The 19,795-nt window shown below is 37.7% G+C and overlaps 1 protein-coding gene across 1 annotated transcript in view; it reads right to left on the bottom strand.

Annotated features, from left to right (window-relative positions):
- The window catches only part of DYNC2LI1 (dynein cytoplasmic 2 light intermediate chain 1), a 42,007-nt gene extending 27,057 nt beyond the window's left edge, over positions 1-14,950 (bottom strand). The window contains 4 exon segments of the mRNA XM_074286703.1: positions 1,521-1,555; positions 13,478-13,595; positions 14,768-14,877; positions 14,879-14,950. Of these exon segments, the coding sequence (XP_074142804.1) occupies positions 1,521-1,555; positions 13,478-13,595; positions 14,768-14,877; positions 14,879-14,935 (320 nt within the window). The 5' untranslated portion in view covers positions 14,936-14,950.
- Positions 14,951-19,795: the final 4,845 nt, after the last annotated feature.

The raw sequence follows: 19,795 nt of genomic DNA, 5'->3' as shown, positions 1-19,795 counted from the left end.
CAGTAATGAAAGTGAAGCTTGTATTATATAGATACAAGGATAATGTGTGTGTGTGTGTGTGTGTGTGTGTGTGTGTGTGTGTGTGTATGTGTGTGTGTAGTTGTTATTCAGTTGTTTCAATTGCATGCAACTTTTCGTGAACTCATTTGGAGTTTTCTGAGCAAAGATACTGGAGTATTTTCATTTTCATTTCATTCTCCAACTCATTTTATAGATGAGAATACATATGCATTCATATATATATATATTAGTGTTTATGTTTACATATATACATGTATGTGTCTATATGCACATAGATATACACATGCATATATATGCAGATAGATATACACATGCATATATATACATGTACATATATATATGTATATATGTATAAATTTTTTTTGGTCTAGATCTGTGATTTTATTGGTGTGGGGAATTCCAAATATAGAAATTTCTTCCAGTAATACAGACCAACAAATTATATATTAACTTATCTCAGTGCTCTTGGCAACTCCATAGAAGATTAAGGGGCTGGCTCAAAGCCATAGAGCTAGTATTGTTTCAACTACAGGACTTGAAACCAGATATTCCCATCTCCACAGCTGACCCTTTTTATTCTACTATCCCAATAGAATGCTTAAAAATTAATTAAAATACATAATTTATAAATGAGATTTTAAAGTTCCATCTTAGAGAATTTCTATATGAAGGATTTTAAGGTTTATAATGTATTTTGTTGAAGCTCATAGTTCTTAAGACAATGTCACTTTAGATGATTGGAAAATAATTATACAGACTGTCTAAAATAAAAAATATACATGTCAGATTTGCATAGAAGAGTCATGCTTAATAGTATTTGAAAGATGAAGCAAATGCTACTTTACATGATTCTTTCCAAGCAAATAATCTCTGGCTGAAAGAACTCACACAAAGGCAAGATTTTACTACATGCAAAATTTCAAGAATATTTTAAAAATGAGTAGTATTGTTCAGCCCTGAAGGCCCCAAACCAAATGCTGCCCATTATAATATTTTCTTGAAAAAAAAAGAGATGCTGAAATTAAAAGAAAAAGATAAATATACACTAATACTGGTGCAACTGTAATTTGAGGCGCAATGGCTTGCTTTAAAATACCTCAAATGATAAATTATGCATGATAATTATTTTGATAATCATGAAAAATATGGAATGAAAATAATTTCAATATATCATGGCAAAAATAGGCCACTTCAATAGCATATTCATATTATCAGAATGGATGTGATTATCCTTCTAAATAGAGGAGCCTTAGCAATGAAGATGGAAAACTTCCTTGGGAGACAACGACAAGATAGGAGAAGAAAACAGGCTATTGCCTACTATATTCCTGGGATGCTGCTTAACATATCTTCACAAGGGCTTTCAAAGGTTAAAAAAAAACTATTAAAAGGATATTTGTATTTGTGCACCAGTATTAGCCTTAGAGGCTCTTAGTAGAGATTTCCTTAGGTCTCAAACTGGCCTATATAATAATACTTTATAAAAAGTTAAGACATACCTGTCAAGACATCTTAGAATAATAGTAGTCTTGCCCTAGAAATTAAAAAAAAAAAACAATGTGTTTACTTTCATCCCAAAGTAAAATTTATATAATTGTTCACATTTTTGGCCCCAAATAGTTTTACTAATAAAAATAATAAAATACCTGGAAACTTTTATAATTATTCTTAAGTCTGCTAAATAGGAAAAGTTAACTGTCAACTTTCCATCAGACCACAACTACACTGCTATTACTGTAATTATAAAGTCCTGAAGATGACAAATAACAGCAAATCTCACATTATATTAGTGGTCAAGTTGACAGCTGTCTTATGCTTCCTGTCTATTCACAGTGATGCTAATTACTGGAAAAGCTAATGATTACTGGTTTTTAAAAAATTCTTATCCTAGTTATTGAGATGGAAGTAAAGAGAAAGTATAAAATAATAATAAGACCACAATAGCAAGTATGTACAAAATGTACAAGTTCCAGACACTGGAGTATGGCCAAATCTTCTTCTGCTCTTTTAGTTCTAGCACAATACATATTTCTTTCTCTCACAGGATGATGGTAAGAGGGTTTTGAGCTGAGAACCAGAGGTGAACTATTATCTGGGTTCTCCCAATAGCCAGGCCAGTAACCATAGACATCTCTGGAGTCGGCTTTCTCACCTATAACTGGACGGAATACTTGTCTAGGTTTCTTTTGAGTTCTAAAACATGGAGTCATCTGATTTTTCAATTCAAAATGAATTTTAAATGTTCAAAATTAATTCAACAAGACTTAAAATTTTTTAACTAGAATTTTACTCCAAACAGATGACTATACTACGAGAAATGGGAGATCATATTGTAACATTTAGGAATCTATATGAAACTCTTACACATACAGGACTGCAGGTAGTGACTGAATCTATGATTTCGCTGGCACAGAAAGCAATTCTCCTAGATGAAGAAACCTCCTTTACCAATGAAGGTTGGTACTTATAACCACAAAAGATCATAAATCATAGTAAATAATTCCCATGAGTTGCTTTGATTGAAAAAAAAAAATCACACACTGATGATCAACATGTTAAGTGATGAGCTTTCCCAAACATGGGTGGCAGGCTGGTTGTCAGAAAAGAGAATTCAATCTCTGCTTCAAGATTATGCTAGAAATCCTGTAAAATAAGTACTCTTAAGAAAACTCAAGAGGGCAGCTAGGTGGTGCAGTGGATAGAGTACCAATCCTGAAGTCAGGAGGATCTGAGTTCAAATCTGGTCTCAGACACAACTTCCTACTGTATGACCCTGGGTAAGTTACTTAACCCTAAGTGCCTCAGGAAAAAAAAAGAAAAAAAAAAACTCAGGATCACCTCCATGCCACCATGAGACTTAATTTGAGAAACTAAAAATTTTGCACACTAGCTTTCAAAGTCATAATGCACAAAAAAAGTACAGAAAGGCTTAAAAGAGAGAATTTTAGATCTGGAATACTCAACCTTCCACCTTTGACAGATAAAGGTAAAGAAACTGAGGTCTAGAGAGATTAAATATTTTCATATTTCTTTTCAAGGTATCATCTTCTTCCCAGTAACCAAGAAATTTCATTCAACTCTTATATTCCCTTCATCATCTTCTTTCTCTACCATGCCGTCTCACCAGCTCTTGATAACTCTACCCTTAAAAAGTGTTACAAAATCTCCATTCTTGTCACTACCTAACTAGGTAGTATGCATTAATATACATTCCCTGACACTACATAATCAGGGTAAGGTTCTAGATAATTTATTTGTATTATTGCAACAGCTTCACTAATCTTCCCTGCTTTTAGTTTCTGCCATTTCTCATCAATCCCACACATTGATGTTAGATGAAACTGTCTAAAATAGAGTTGTGCTATAAAATTCTCTTAGTTAAAAGTAAAACAGTGGTTTTCCAATGGCATGGTGGAAAGAGAGCTTGACAAGGAGTCAGGAACAATGATTTTGAAGAATTTATTTATTTGGTGTCTTACAAATCTAATCAATTGGGTTTTCATCTGAAAGTGAAAGGAGAGAGAGAAACATTGCCTTTGTGCATCCACCAAGCCTAGAGTACAGCTACAAAACAGAAAAAAATAGCAATTACACTGGTCAGGAATTGACAGAAGATCAAATGCCAGAAAGGAGTCAGCCAAAGGAGTCTCCATTGCAGGGCCTCAGGAAGTCATGTCTGGCTTTGTGTCAGTGAACACAGTTATTATTGAATTGGTAGGATAAGATCCATGAATGGAGTATGATTCTAGAAGGGTCGATCATCTTTTAAAGAAGCATTAAAGGTAAAAAGGAGGTGTGGAGCACTCGTGTATATTCAGAAGATAAAACTATATGAGGAAATCCAAGAATCATAATAGGGAAGCATGGAGCAGGGAAGTGGGGGGGGGGGGGGCAGGAGAGGAGGGAGGAAAGATTGAAGCCAGAAGGCCAATTGCAGAAAATGTAACATAGACCATCTAAACAAAAATGGAGAAGATGTGAGGAGTTTAGGAAACAGATTTACCAGGCCAGCACACACTGTGCTCTCCTGATGATGAGGGACTTTAATTATCTGAACTACTACCAGAGTTCTCTCGCTGCCAAAGGCCACAAGGAGCAAATACTTTCTTGATTTACCTGGATGATACTTTCATCTCACAAAGGGGTAGAAGATAAGGGGAAATTCTTTTCTTAATATAGTTCTTACCAACAAAGATAAACTAGTTTATTCTGGAAAGCAACAGTGAAAGATCAATCTGTCTTAAGAGTTTGTGATAGATGTGAAAAATTTTTTATAGCACCCCTTTTTGTATTGGCAAGAAACTGGAAACTGAGTGGTTGCCCATAAGCTGGGAAATGGCTGAATAAGTTATGGTATATGAATGCTGTGGAATATTATTGTTCTATAAGAAATGATGAGCAGGATGATTTCAGAAAGACAGAAGAAACCTAAATGAGTTGATATTAGTGAAGTGAGTAGAACCAAGAGAACATTGTACACAGCAACAAGATTATGTGATGATCAACTCTGATAGATAAGGTGGTTTAGGCCAATTCCAATAAGCTTATGATGGAAAGAGCCATCTGCATGGGAGGGGGGGGGAGGGAGAAACAATGGAGACTGAATCCGGTAGATCACAACATAGTATTTTTACCTTTTTTGTTGTTTACTTTCTTTTTTTCCCCCTTTTTCTTTCTTTCTTTTTTTTTTTTTTTTTTGATCTGATTTTTCCTGTGCAGCATGATAAGTGTGGAAATATGTTTGGAAGAATTGCAGAGGTTTAACCTATATTGGATTACTGCTATCTGGAGAAGGAAGGTAGGGGAAAAGGAGAAAAAATTTTTTGGAATACAAGGCTATCTTTGCATGTATTTTGAAAAAAAAAAAAAAAAAAACTATTATGTTAAAAAAAAAGTTTGTGGTAGAGTGAAGACAAACAAGTTTGATTTGCACCCTATATTTTGATAAAGAGTAAAAATTTCCAGTTCTTTCAACTGATTTTCATATGGTATGGTATTAAGGCCCTTTACTATCTGTAGCGAGCTGTCGTCTCTAGAAGCTGCCGGATCGCTCTCTGGGAAGAGATCTGCTGTGTCTACTCAAATCTTTCAGACAGATTCTTCTTCCTGTAGTGAACCGTTGTCTCCAGGCAGTTGCTGTTAACTCTTGTCCTTAGAAGTGACTTCCCTTCCTGCAGAGAGCCCCGTCAGGCCTGATGTAATGCAGAGAGTCTTCTTCTTTCTCTGAGAGTCCTCTCTTTTATTCTCCCAGAGAATGGGCGTGGGATAATGCAAGGGCTTCTGGGAAGAACCACCCCAGCCAATGAGCTTGCCCCCTCTATCAAGTCAACCTGAGTTCTCACCTTGTAATTGTCCAGAAAACCTGAATTCTCACCTTGTCACCATCCAGACAACCTCAGTTCTCACCTAGTAATCCCAACATCTCCCCCTTTCTTTTGATTTAGAACATAGGACAGTCATGACCTTGAAACATAAATCCATCAATATGGGAAGTATTACAGATAATTACATAAATTACATAAGCACATAGTAACATAGTAACATAACACATGCTAGAAGTATATAACAAATAACATAATCATAATCATAAATTGAAAATTTATAAATGTCCATAAGTCCATTGTCCATTATTCTCATCTTGTGTGAGGAAGTCCAATGATTCCTGCTGGTTTTTAAGTTCTTTAACAGTCTTCTTATTATCCATGCTCTTTCAGTGTCAGATGTTTCTTAGATCTTCTCCTTTATTTTGAGGTCTTTCTCTTTTTCTGTCTCTCTCTGATGGATAAGGCGAATATGACTCGTTGGCACCCATCTGATTCCTTCTCCTGCTGAAGAAATACAAGCAAACCCTCTCCCCCAGGCAGTTAACCTATCTAATTACCTTCTATTTACCACTTTCTAAATCTCTTCTCATCATCTGGCAATTACATTGGAGTTGTTTGCACTGGACACAGCCCTGTTGGTTTAAAAGGCCTGTATTCTCCCCAAGTGTAATCCATTTTTGCAATCTGATTGTCTTTTGGCTGATTGATTGGGTAATCCCTTTCTTCCATGTGATTGTTTTTCAGCTGATTGATTAAATCAGAGTCCTGGCCTTCTAAAGGCTCTTTGGGTGTAACATCAGCTGCCATCATGCCCCAAGTCTTTTTTGCCTGGGGCCCTGGATCTGGGCCCCTCATCCTATTTCCCTGAATTAGTTTACACTCTGATGCCCAATGGAGTCCTCTGTTGCATTTTGGACATGGGGTTTTAGGTCTTCTCTCACCCTGTCTTCTCACTGTATCTCCATACCTACACTGAGCTCTTAGATGTCCAATTTTTCCACATTGAAAACATCGCCGAGTTTCTCTAGAAGTCCCTTGCCAGGAGGGACCCTGTCTTTCCACATTCATCATTGTCTGGGTGTAAAAAGCATTTGTTCCCACTGTAGCACAGCGTCTTATGATCTCCTCTAAAGGAGCATCTTTGTCTAATCCCCATATAATTCTTTTGCAAATCTCATTGGCATTTTCCTTAGCCAGATGTCTGGTCATTATTTCTGTAGCTGAATTTTCTCCAATAGTTCTTTTGACAGCAGTTTGCAAACGTCCCACAAAATCTGCAAAAGGTTCATTGGGACCTTGCTGTATTTTAGTGAAAGCCTCTCCACGATCTTTCTGTCCAGGAAGGACACCCCAAGCTTTTATTGCAGCCTTAGCAATTTGTTCATATATTGTCATGGTATAATTAATCTGTTCCGAATTCTCTCTATACTGACCTTCACCAGCTAAGTGCTCAAAAGTGAATTGTGTGTTAACTCCTATTTCCAAATTGCATCTGACTTGAATTTTACATAATTCATGAAATTCCGAAAGCCATAATAAATTTTCTCCAGGTTCCAGGCATATCCTTGCTATGGATTTCCAATCATTCGGGGTTAGGACTTCATAAGACAAACCATCTAGTAACATTTTGACATAAGCTGATGTAGCCCCATAAAGGGTACAACCTTTTTTCAAATCTTTAATTTTATTCAAATCTAAAGGTGCATATCTTCTCCTTTTTTTACCTACAGAGTCAGTATTTTCAATCACAGGATATGCATGTATAAAATCACTTATATCCTGTCCTTCTCTCTTAGCTTTAACCAATGCTTTTTCTAATCTTGTCATAGGCTTAGGCTTCTTCACAGGCAATTCTGTTTGTGTTTCTGCCTCTTCCCCTCTTTCTTCCTCCATCTCTGAAGGTGGGGTTGATGTGGGCCTGTCAATAATCTGTTCTCTAGGCAGGGTTGAAGCTTCTTCAAAAGAATCATACCATAATTCCTCATTTAAATCCTCTTGCTCTAGGGAAAGATCTTGATCTTTCCTTTTTTCCTCACACTTCCTCCTCTGTTCATTTTTAGAACTTTTCCTTCTCCTACAACTTGCTTGATAGTTTAAGGCTAATTGAACTATGTTGTAGATATAAAATACTTCTGCAGAAATTGAACGAGGCCCATTTTTTGCTTGAAATTCTTTCATTTCATATCCCACTAGCTTCCATTTATCTACATCTATCTTCTCTTCCTCTAAGAACCAAGGGGATGTGCGTCTTAATGCAGCCAAGAGTTTAGCAATCTGTACCCAGGTTACAAGTAAACTCTGCTCCTCAATTATGTTGATTATACTCTCTATAGTACCACTCCTGAATGGAGCTGAGGTTGCTTCTGGGGCTGGGGTTGAGTCGGCTGAGGTCCAGGGATTGAATATAGCTAACATCTGCCCCATTTCAGCTATAAGAGATTCCTGGTTTAGCCCTTAACAAGTTAAGTTCCTTATTTATCTATTAGCACACTCACTTAATCTTTAACAAAGTTTCCTCGTTACTCACAGTTCTGGGTCAGAGAGACTGAGATCTAGATCAGAAGCTTTTCCACTGGAATCAGGACCGTGTCTGTCCCTGTTCGGGCGCCAAATTGCGAAGGTCTGGTCTAGCTCTTCTTGTCAGGATAAGCAAATGTCCTTGCCCCACGTTGGGCGCCAATTGTAGCGAGCTGTCGTCTCTAGAAGCTGCCGGATCGCTCTCTGGGAAGAGATCTGCTGTGTCTACTCAAATCTTTCAGACAGATTCTTCTTCCTGTAGTGAACCGTTGTCTCCAGGCAGTTGCTGTTAACTCTTGTCCTTAGAAGTGACTTCCCTTCCTGCAGAGAGCCCCGTCAGGCCTGATGTAATGCAGAGAGTCTTCTTCTTTCTCTGAGAGTCCTCTCTTTTATTCTCCCAGAGAATGGGCGTGGGATAATGCAAGGGCTTCTGGGAAGAACCACCCCAGCCAATGAGCTTGCCCCCTCTATCAAGTCAACCTGAGTTCTCACCTTGTAATTGTCCAGAAAACCTGAATTCTCACCTTGTCACCATCCAGACAACCTCAGTTCTCACCTAGTAATCCCAACAACTATCCTCTAGAAATTCTCCCATTTTTTAAGCGCCTTCTTAAAATGTAAAACCCATCTTTAAATAGCCCTGAATTGCCACTTAAGCTATAAGTTATACTCCTTCCCCATTGGGAAATTCTATGACTTCCATAGAAATTCCCTAGATATTGATAAGTCAGCTTTGACTTTAATTTTCTGGATTCTAGATCTCCACAACACACCCCAGACTTCTCCAGCAATGCCATTACAAGGCAGTCTCCACCTTCCCTTTTCAGCTCCCTTTTTTGTTTGTCTTTTCCCATTAGAATGTAAGCCTTCTGAGGGTCGGCATGGTTTTATTTATATCCTGTACCATTAGAACAGTGCCTGGTATATAATAAAAATGTAATATTAAAATTCTTAATAAAATCAAACTAAAAAAAAAATCAATCAAAACTTTCTCTGCCTCTCTCTCTCTCTTTTTTCTTTGTCTCTGTCTCTCTCTTTCATTTCTTTTCTCCTCCCCACACACAGATGTCTATATATTGGATGACAGAATCTAGATCAAGTAAGATCTCAATAGAGTACAAGGCAGGGTCAATTCACTTAAGAAAGCATTTATAGAAATGAATATAGTCTTATGTTTGTGTTTAATCTATTTTACAAGTACAGGATAAGGAAAACATGGCTAGATAATTTCTATGAAAAACATTTCAGGGGTTTTAGTGCAATGTAAGTTCAATGAGTCACCAGTCACCATATCAGCTAAAAAATAGTATAGAGAAACTTAGTCCCCTGCCATATTCAGACTTTGTTGGGCCACCTCTATAGCAATGTAGTACACCACATTTTAAAAAAGACAGATAAACTGGAATACATCCAGAAAAGGGTCACCTAAAAGATGAGAGAATTTGGAAACATTGGTTGAAAGAATTATACTTGCTCATCCTGGAGAAGAGAAGATTGAAGGGCATGTTGTATGTCTTCAAATATCTGAAAAACTACCCTGTGTAGGAGGGATTTTTTTTGCTGGATTCCATAAAGCATACCTAAGAACAGTGAGCAAATAGAAGTCACAGATAGATAGATTTTGTTTTGAGATAAGGAAAATGAGCAACTTGTGTTATCCAAAAGGGCATGAGCTACCTTGGAAGGGGGCTCCCCATCTTTGAAGGTCTTCAAATAAAAATTCAATGTCCACTTCATGAGGATACTGTAGAAATGATGTGAGATCCCCTACATAGACGCTAAAGCCCATAAGAGCAGATATCATTACTTCTTATCTTAATCACCATAGTATCTACAAATATCTAGTAGTGCCTTGCATATATATTCAATAAAGCATTGTTAAATGAACTACATATTGAATGGCAAAATGAAAAAATAATCAAGAAATTTTTGATCATCATATTAGTTCTAAATAAAGCTTCTAAGTCAAAAATATTCAGATGAATCAATTTCACAATTATAATCAAAATATATAATAGCAAGTATATTTAACCTTCCTATCATTTAAGATTTTAATTAAATTGTAGTTTAAAAATAACATATAGTATTCTTTGCTCAAACTAGAGAGGAAAAAGAGGAGTTAGTTATTAGATTTGGGGTTAAAAGTCAATTATAATTCCAATTCCTACAAATAAAAGGGATCATTTGTTACTAATTCATTAGAAATTCCTAGGGTCAAAATTAAAATAAAATAATTTAATAATTACCTTGTATCATTACTTGAATATATCCAAAACTCCCAAAATTATTTCTAAAAGTTCATGTTAATTTTAAGATCATCAACACTTGAATAAAGGATGAAATTCAAATTTCCCAAACTTTGAAATGGTAGCCAAATCACTCACAATTCATGAAAATTGTTTCTAATGGGTATTTGTCATAGTCCTCGACAAACACATTGAATTTAAATGAAGAACTTGCAGTTTTATAATAAAGTTCAAATAAAATCCTGATTCATAAAATACTATTGGAAAAAGCATTCTGTATAAATAAGCTATTTCTACATCCCAGTAGATGGCTAAAGTGCGTTCAATTTCTTTCATTAAATATTTATTGAGCTCTTATAAGCAAGACATTGTTCTAAGTACTTTTAGGGGATATAAAAATGAACATAATATTAGTCTTCATCCTAGCAGAATTTATGATCATGTAAGGGAACACACATATACATCAGTAGGATATAAAACTGAATGGAATGAGTTAACCAAAAAAAAAAAAAAAAAAAAAAAAAAGATACAGAAGGAAAAAAATGACAGAAATAAGACATGGGAGACTTGGGGAAAGGATTCCCAAAAAAGGTAACATTTCACCCAGGCCTGAGCAAATGTGGTTGGTTTTTCAATAGAAGGATAGGAGGCACCCTCTCCAGGCACCCTAGAGGAAAGTGAAAAGAAGGGAATGTTTAGGGAAAGGCAAGTAGAACCATTTGGCTGCAGGGTAGTATTGAGAAGGGAAATAGTCAAAGACAGGGCTAGAAAAGTGGGTGCAAACAAACTCACAGAGGTAGATTATAGATACTGGGACTGATTTGATGTGGAAAACTAGGCAGAAAGGATCAAAGTGAGTGCTAACGTTTCAGGCCTAGAAGAATGGTAGTATTGGTAAGAAAAGAAGGAAAAAAGAAGAACAAGTTTTGAGGGAAGAATAAGCAGTTTAGTTTGAGGCATTATTGACACAAACTGCCCTGTTTGTGTCCAGAGACAATGACAAGTCTAGAGCTTGAAAGAGCAGCTGAGGCTGGAAACAATAATTTGCAAATTCTTCAGACAGTATTTAAGAGGCATTCAAGTCTAGCAGCATTAAATTAAATCACTAAAATTAAGTGCTTTCTAACTGGAAAATCTTGTACTATATACTAAGACTCTCCACTGTGCTTTGGGTCACCAGGAATTTTGTGTTTTATGGGATTTTGGAGTTCTCTGATTTCTAGCATGACTGTTAGAATGATGGGGGTCAGGGTGGGGGAGATGGGAAACAGGAAGCCCTAATCTGTGATTTGGTTTGTGAATTTGTTTAAAAAAATTTTTTTTATAACTGTATTTCAATATAATTGGTATCCTTAGAAGTTCTAAATATTTTTGTTTTATACATTTGAAAATATTATTCTGGGAAAAGGAGCATCAGTAGGCTTCACCAGATTGTCTAAGGGATCCTCCAGTTCTATGCAGTGAATTGCAAGAGATGCATCTCCAGAATGACAAAAGCCTGGGCTCAAGCTCTGTTCCAACCCATTCAGGCCATTTCCCTGGGCCCATGTCCACAGCCACACAGATGTGTCTCTGATTTGAAGACCAGCTCTTGAGCGACTACTTTTTGCTGTTTCTCCACTGGAAGAATATCAGTACTAAAAATTCTGACTTTGTTTCAGAAAGCTGCTTAGGATGACTGGACTACAGAGTTTCCCAAATTCAATCAAGCCTGCCCTTCTTCCTGTTCAACTCTGGGCTGAGCTTGCTATCAATCTGCAGAAGTGGTAGTGTTTGGCACACAATAAGTGCTTTAAAAGTGTTCTTTGACTTTGATGGACTGATGGATCCATTCAAGGGGACTAATCAAAACTAGAGGGAAAAGAGGGCGATACAACAATTGGAGAAGGGCTGAACAAGTTGCGGATTTTGATTGTGATAGAAAAGTACTGTGCTATAAAAATAATAAGCAGGATGCTTGCAAAAAGGCCTGGGAAAACTTATCTGAACTGATGCAAAGTGAAATGAGCAGAATCAAGAGAATACTGTACACAGTAACAACAATATTATACAATGATCAACTGTGAATAATAGCTACTCTCAGCAATACAAAGATCCAAGACAACTGAAGGACCTATGATGAAAAATGCCATCTACCTCTATAGAAAGAACTGACTAGTGCAGACTGAAACACGCTTTTTAAAACTTTTTTATTCTTATCTGTTTGGTCTGTGGTTGTTTTTTTTTTTTTTTTTTCTCACCTCAGGCTGGGGTTAAGTGACTTGCCCAGGGTCACACAGCTAGGAAGTGTTAAGTGTCTGAGACTAGATTTGAACTCAGGTCCTCCTGAATTCAGGGCTGGTGCTCTATCCACTGCACCCTCCTGGCTGCCCCTGTGTTTTGTTTTTTTTTTGAAACATGATTAATACAGAAATGTTTTGCATGACTGCATGTATATAATCTATATCAAATAGTTTGCCTTCTCAAGGAGGGGAGAGTGAAGGGGGAAAGGAAGGAAGAAGAGAGCTTTTTAATTTTATTTTCTCCCAATTACATGGAAAGACAATTTTTAACATTCATTTAAAAATTATTAGTTTGAAATCAAAATTTTGAAAAAGAAAGTCAAAAAATTTTGGTTTAATGTAATTGAGAAAAAAATAGATAAAAATTATTAAGGTAAGGAAAAAATAAGAAAAAAGGCAATGTAATAAGGTTTGGTAGGCAAAAATAGGCTGCATCATATTTCCTAAAACTTGCATGCAAAAAATGGCAGAGAAGGTACCATCCCTGAAATGTATGATCAGAGAAAGAAATGAGCCTGCTAGAACAAGAAATTCGGTTCTGCACACATATCTTGTATCTAGGATATACTATAACACATTTAATATGTATGGGAATGCCTGCCATCTAGGGGAGGGGGAGGAGGGAAGGAGGGGAAAATTCGGAACAGAAGGGAGTGCAAGGGATAATGTTGTAAAAAAAAATTACCCATGCATATACTGTCAAAAAATTATAATTATAAAATTAATTTAAAAAAAAGAAGAAGAAATGAGCCTGCTAGAGTGAATGACAAGAGATGGGAAGCCCAAAGCCTGTACCTGTTCCTGCATGATAGGAAGGGAGTTGGAAGGTCTCCAGAATGTTTGAGAGGGTCTGTTTGGATGGTGATCTGCAGCAGTGAAAAGAGTATCCAGATCAATGATATTACAAATCCACTGAAGTATTATTTAGGTGATTATTTCCATTTTTGAAATAATCTTTAAACAAAATCATATCAATCATCAACTTACATAGAAAATTTTAGTGACCAAACTTCTAAACTAACCTAAAAATTTTAATAGAGATTTTCATATAAGACAATTGAAAGACATTGGAAGTCACTTCTATTACCCCATTTTTGCTGCCAATGAAGAACACGGATTTTTCACAGACTTCTATTCCATCTCCACCATTTTCAGAAATTTCTTTCTTCTCTACTTCAGCTTTTGCAATCTCCCAAAGTGTATCACTGTGTGTCAGAGAGACAAATGTCAGGCAGAGGAAATTTTTTTAAGGATTTACTTCATATTTAGTATTCTAATGATCAATAAGTTAACGAAGACAATGAACAAGATGGAAAAGCTATAAAAAGCATATGCCTCATAATGCATTAGACCATACAAACCCTTACAATATATACAAGCCAAACTAACTAGTATTTGTGAAGGACGCACTTGTGTGAGGGCCTGTGCTGGGCCTGGAGACACAAAGACAAAATGAAAGAGGAGACTGTCTTTAAGGGACTAGAAGGACTCGCACTCTACTTGAGGAATACAAGATGTAAATAGGTAAGTGTGTACAACATAGTTTGAAGAGGAAGAGCACCCCCCATTGGGGGAGAGAAAAAGGCTTTCCAAAAAGGAGGCTGATTCTCAAAGGAGGCTGTCGAGTCAAAGGTTGTAGAGTGGAGGAGGGAGGATATTCTAAGCATGCACAGCCAAGGCAAAGGCTGGGTGGGAGGAAATGGGATGCCATTTGGGCCTACAGAGTATGGTGTACACTTTTGTGTCCATTGCCAAAGACAGGATTAAAAAAGTGGATTTGATTCAGGGTCACAAGGTAGCTCAGAAGAGGCAAGGAAGTGAAGTGGCCTCTAACACCCTGCCCATCAGCTCCGAAACGTGTCACGGGGTACCTGTCCTTTCTTTCCTGTGCGTTTTTAGTCACTGTTTTCCCCATTTAAATGTCAGCTCCTTGAGAGCAAGGCCTGTCTTGTATCCCCAGTGCTTACTTAGCACAGTACAACTACACTAGTAAACTAAGTGTTTAATAGATTCTCTGTCTCTCTGTTTCTTTCTTTCTTTCTTTTTTTCTTTCTCTCTCTCTCTTCTCTTCCTCTCCCTCCTCTCTCTCTCTCCCTCCTTCCCTCCTTCCCCTCACTTCTGTGGGATGGAGAATACGAAAGAGAAACAGAACCGCGTAAGCAGGTAGACAACCAGCACTGATTAAGCGCTTACTGTCTACCAGGCAGGCACCCTGCTCCACCTCGCCTTCTCAGCCCCTTCCCCAAATGATCCCTCGATCCAGGTGGGATCCATGTGAGCTTCCAGGGGGGGACCTTCCCTGCTCCCTCCCTTTCCCCCTCCAAATACCCGAGCCTCCCCTCCTTCAGCCTCCCCAAGCGGACTCAGGCCGGGATACCTGGGCATCTCGGCCTCCCCAAAGGCGCTGGAGCGAAACCCCGAGTTAAGCAGGGGGACCTGGAAGGGATGGACTTCCTGGTTGCCATGGCAGCGACGCCGCTCGGACAAGCGGCGCGGCGAAGAGCGGCTTCATGGGAAATGTAGTTCTTGGGTTTCTCGGGAACATTCCCTAGAGTCCAAATGTTAAAATGTCAGGGGCGATGCTGGGTGGAGGAAGGGAAGGGCTCGGGGCGCCGGGTCTGGAGAAGGGTTTCTCCGGAGAACTAAACATGGCCGTTTCTAAGTCAGGATCAGCTGCGTTGTTCTGGATGGCGGGCTGGACTCCCGGCCCGGAAAGCTCGGGCTCAAGTCCCGCCTCGGACACATCCCGGACGTTGGACAAGTCGCTTCTCTGGGCTGGTCTTCATTGATGTTCCTCCTGAGCCCGAGTCCCGTCCCTGCCTCCATCCCCTAGTAATAATCCCTGGATCCCGGGCTTCGGTGGGATAAATTAGACTGAGATTGACTGGACTGGGTGGTTCCGTTCTACAAATAAAACCTTCCTCACATTTTCCTAGGACTTCCTTGACCCTTTGCTTCTTATTCACTTCTGAGCCCCGTCGGCTGGGCTGCTCTCCCCAGTGATCTATTAAATTGCTACATCCAATTTCCCTTTCTAAGGCATCCTTCTTGACCTCTCTGCAGCCTTTGACATTTGACCTTTTCTTCCTGGAAACTCCTCAGTTTTTCTGGAACTTAAAAAAAAAATAGTTCTCCGGACAGCTAGGTGGCGCAATGGAGAGAGCAGGAGGAGCTGAGTTCAAATTTGACCTCAGACACTTAACACTTCCTGGCTTCGTGACCCTGGAGAAGTCACTTAACCCCAATTGCCTAGGGGAAAAAAAAAAAAAAAAAAGAGGAAGTTATATTTTATATAGCACGAACTATGTGCCAGGCATTGTGCTGAGCACTTTAAAATGATCTCATTTGATCCCACAACAAGCCTGAGAGATAGATGCTATCATCCCCTTTTAAAAGATGAGGATATTGAAACAGTCTTTGACACGCTCAAACTCACGTAGCTAGTGTCTTAAGTCAAATGTGAACTTAGGTTTTCCCGACTGCAGGCTCAGCACTTTGTCCACTTCATTGTGTATCCACAGGGCTTTGCAAATAGTAGGTGATTATTAAATGCTCCCTCCCCACTCATTCATCCATATAATTATTGAAGTTTGCAACACTGGAGTCATGTTTTATTCTTTTGACTTAGAATTCCACTCTTCTGCACTATTCAGTGTTCTTAAGTCTTTAAAAATTATTTTTTCTTTACTATATTGTTCTTTGATAAACTCTTCTCCTGGTTCTGCTCACTTTGTGTTCATACTCCTCAAGATTTTCTGAAATCAAATCTTTCATCATTTCTTATGACACAATAATATTCCATTACATTTATATACGTCAGTTTTTTGAGCCATTTCCAATTATGTGAGGCAATGCAAGACACTCTCTTAGATTCTAGTTCTTTTTCTTTTTTAATCTCCTTAAGATGATGGAGTTAATATTGCTTAATTATATTCCCCTCCCCCAATTTCTCTCCTCTGCTTGTTTCTTTATTGAGTTTAATATATTTCTACACTGTACCCTATGTGTGCATTTAACCCCATTTTGTCCAGTTCAGGTAAGAGTGTGCTTCATTATTATTGTTCTGTAAGAAATGACCAGCAGGAGGATTTTAGAAAGGCCTGGAGAGATTTACATGAACAGATGCTGAGTGAAATGAGCAGGACCAGGAGATCGTTGTATATTTCAACAACAATATAATATGATGATCAATTCTGATGGACGTGGTCCTCTCCAACAATGAGATGAACCAAATCAGTTTCAATAGAGCAGTAATGAACTGAACCAGCTACACCCAGCGAAAGAACTCTGGGAGATGACTATGAACCACTACATAGAATTCCCAATCCCTCTAATTTTGTCCGCCTGCATTTTTGATTTCCTTCACAGGCTAATTGCACACTATTTCAAAGTCCGATTCTTTTTGTACAGCAAAATAACTGTTTGGCCATGTATACATATATTGTATTTAACATATACTTTAACATATTTAACATGTATTGGTCAACCTGCCATGGGGGGGGGAAGGAAGGTTTCTTTTGTGTAGTTGCTTGAAGTTGTTATAGAATTGTTCTTTCCTTCTAGATCAGATTTTTGTCTATCTGCAGATTAACAACAATTTTTTTTTATAGTAGTCTTTCCCCCCCCCCCCCCCATCTTATTCACTTCTGCTGCCTACTGTTAGGAAGATTTGAGTTCAAATCCAGGCTCAGCTTATTAGTTGTGTGACCCTAGTTAAGTCTGACCTAGTTATGTCAACTGTAAAATGAGGATAATTACAGCACTTACCACAGGGTTGATGTAAAGCTCAAATGTCATCGTATTTATGAAATACATAGCACAGTGCCTAACACATAGTAGATGCTTAATAAATACTTGTTCTCCTTCTTTCTCCCTTATCTTTTCACTTTAGTTAAAAAGGAATCAGTGTCTGAATTAAGGCTTTATGCTAGGGCCATGCTCTATATGCTTTTGTGTATGGCAGGGAGAGCAGGGATAAGGGTCTAACTAAGAACTCATCTGAATGTCCCAGGTTCCTATTTCACCTTTACAACATCTCTTCATTATGTCCCTTTCTCTACTCTGATAATACCACAATCCTGGTGTAGGCCCCTATCACCTCATTCTTGGGCTATTACATTAGCTTGTTGATGAGCTGCCTTTATGCTTCTTCCCACTTCAATCTCTCCTCCATTCAGCCTTTTAGTAATTTTCCTAAATTTCCTAAACCATGTTACCCCTCTACCCAATAAACTCTAGTGGCTTCCTATTACCTCTAAGATCAGATTTTTCTTCTACCTTACATCCTCCATGTACCTTTTTTTTTTTTTTGTTAAGGCAATTGAGATTAAATGACTTGCCCAGGGTCACACAGCTAGGAAGTGTTAAATGTCTGAGGTCAAATTTGAACTCAGGTCCTCCTGACTTCAGGGCTGGTGATCTATCCACTGCACCAACTAACTGTCTCTATGCTTTGATCTAGTGGTGTTATCCTTCCACAAATGAGACATTTCATCTCTCTGCTCCTGGCAGTTTCTCTGACTATTCCCCATGTCTGGAACGCTCTCCTCCTCATCTCTATTTGCTTCCCTAGCTTCCTTTAAATTCCAACTAAAATCCCATCTTCTAGGGGAAGTCTTTCTGACTGACTTCTAGTCCTTTCCTGCTTTTAATTATTTCCAATTTATCCTGTATATAGCTTGTTTGTATACACTTGCCTGTTCTCCCCTCCAGCTACATAGTTGTTTGCTTGTTACAGTAATTCATAACTCCTTCTGTTGTTGTTGTGCAATGATATACTCTACCCATTGTGCCACCATTCTGTCATAACTCTTTAGAGATGTTTATTTTGTAGCTAGATAGCATAGTGGATAAAGCACGGGGCCTGAAGTCAGGAAAAGAAGAAAGGAAGGGAGGGAAGGAGGGAAGGAAAGAAGAAAGAAAAAAAGAAAGAAGAGGGAGGGAGGAAAGAAAGGAGGAGCTCTTCTTGAGTTCAAACCTGGCCTCAGACACTTACTAGCTGTGTGACCCTGAGCAAGTCATTTAATCTTGTTTGCCTCAGTCTCCTCATCTGTAAAATGAACTGGAGAAGGAAATGGCAACCCCCTCCAGTATCTTTGCTAAGAAAAATCTCAAAATGGTGCCACAAAGAGTCAGACATGACTGAAAAGGCTGAACAACAACAAATATTCTGTGGCTGATTAGATTTATTTATTTTCTCTTGCAATAGTGGAAATAACTAAGCTATTATCTGCTCCAATGTGAAGTATCAGGTCTAGCACAAAGGAGATAATGGTTCTACAATAATCTATCTTGGTGAGACCACAGCTGGAGAATTATTTTCCATTTGGGATGAGTACTGTGTTTTAGGAAAAATATAGACAAATTGAATTCTGCACCAAAAAATGGTCAACAAGGGTGATGAAAAAACTAGAGAACACGTCATATAAGGAAAAATGGTTCAAGAAAACTGGGAGAATTGGGTGTAGCCTGGAGAAGACTTAATAGTCTTTCAGTCTTTAAATATAGCTGTCTTTGTCATCCCCACTTTATAACTCATCTTCAATCTCTCCCATTTACTGCTTGCAATTATGCCCATATCTCTCTGATTATAAAAGAATCTTCATTTGATCCTTTCATCCTTGCTAAGTATTGTTCTATATGTTTTCTGCCCTTTGTGGTTACCTTTGAAAAGGTCTTTGACTACTATTTCTACTTTGTCTTCACTTTATCTCTTTCCTCCTTAAATCCTTCCAATCTGGTTGCTAATCTCATCATTCCATCAAAACTATTCTCCAAAGTTACCAATGACTTCTTCTCCAAAGTCATTCTCTTATATTTTTCTTTAGTCTTTAACACTGTTGATCACTTTCTTTTCCTTGAAACACTACTCTGTAGGTTTTTGGAACACCATTCTCTCCTCAATTTCCTTTATTAGATCTTCTAACAATAGGTAATCTACAAGTTTCTGCCTTCTTTTTTACTACTTCACTTGGTGATCTCATTAGCTCTCATGAATTTAATTACTTTCTCTATGAGAATTCAGTTGCAGGGCAATCAGAAAGACCCAGTGTTCCTTTTTTTTTTTTTTTTTTTTTTTTTTAGTTCCTTATTTTTTATATATATCCTTTATATATTTTTTTAAAGTTCCTTATTTATTATACATTACAGCTATTCATACCCACCACATTTCTTTCCATTATCTTCTGCATGATATTTATTTTTCCATTTTTTAGAGTCTGTTGGGGTCCATGTCTTTTAAATGTATTGATAACTATAGCAACAAAAACTTTTTAAAAATTTAAAAAAAAACTAAATAAGGATTGTTTGCTGAATTTAGAGATAACATGGAAAGAAAAAAATATTAGAGTAATAAGAAAACTCTATTGGGAATAAATATTAGTAGTGAGAGTGTAAGGCAATAGGG

The sequence above is a fragment of the Sminthopsis crassicaudata genome, chromosome 2 (assembly GCF_048593235.1).
Source record: "Sminthopsis crassicaudata isolate SCR6 chromosome 2, ASM4859323v1, whole genome shotgun sequence".
Classification (NCBI taxonomy): domain Eukaryota; kingdom Metazoa; phylum Chordata; class Mammalia; order Dasyuromorphia; family Dasyuridae; genus Sminthopsis; species Sminthopsis crassicaudata.
The sequence above is the reverse complement of the archived record's forward strand: the minus strand, read 5'-3'. Positions and strand labels throughout refer to the sequence as shown.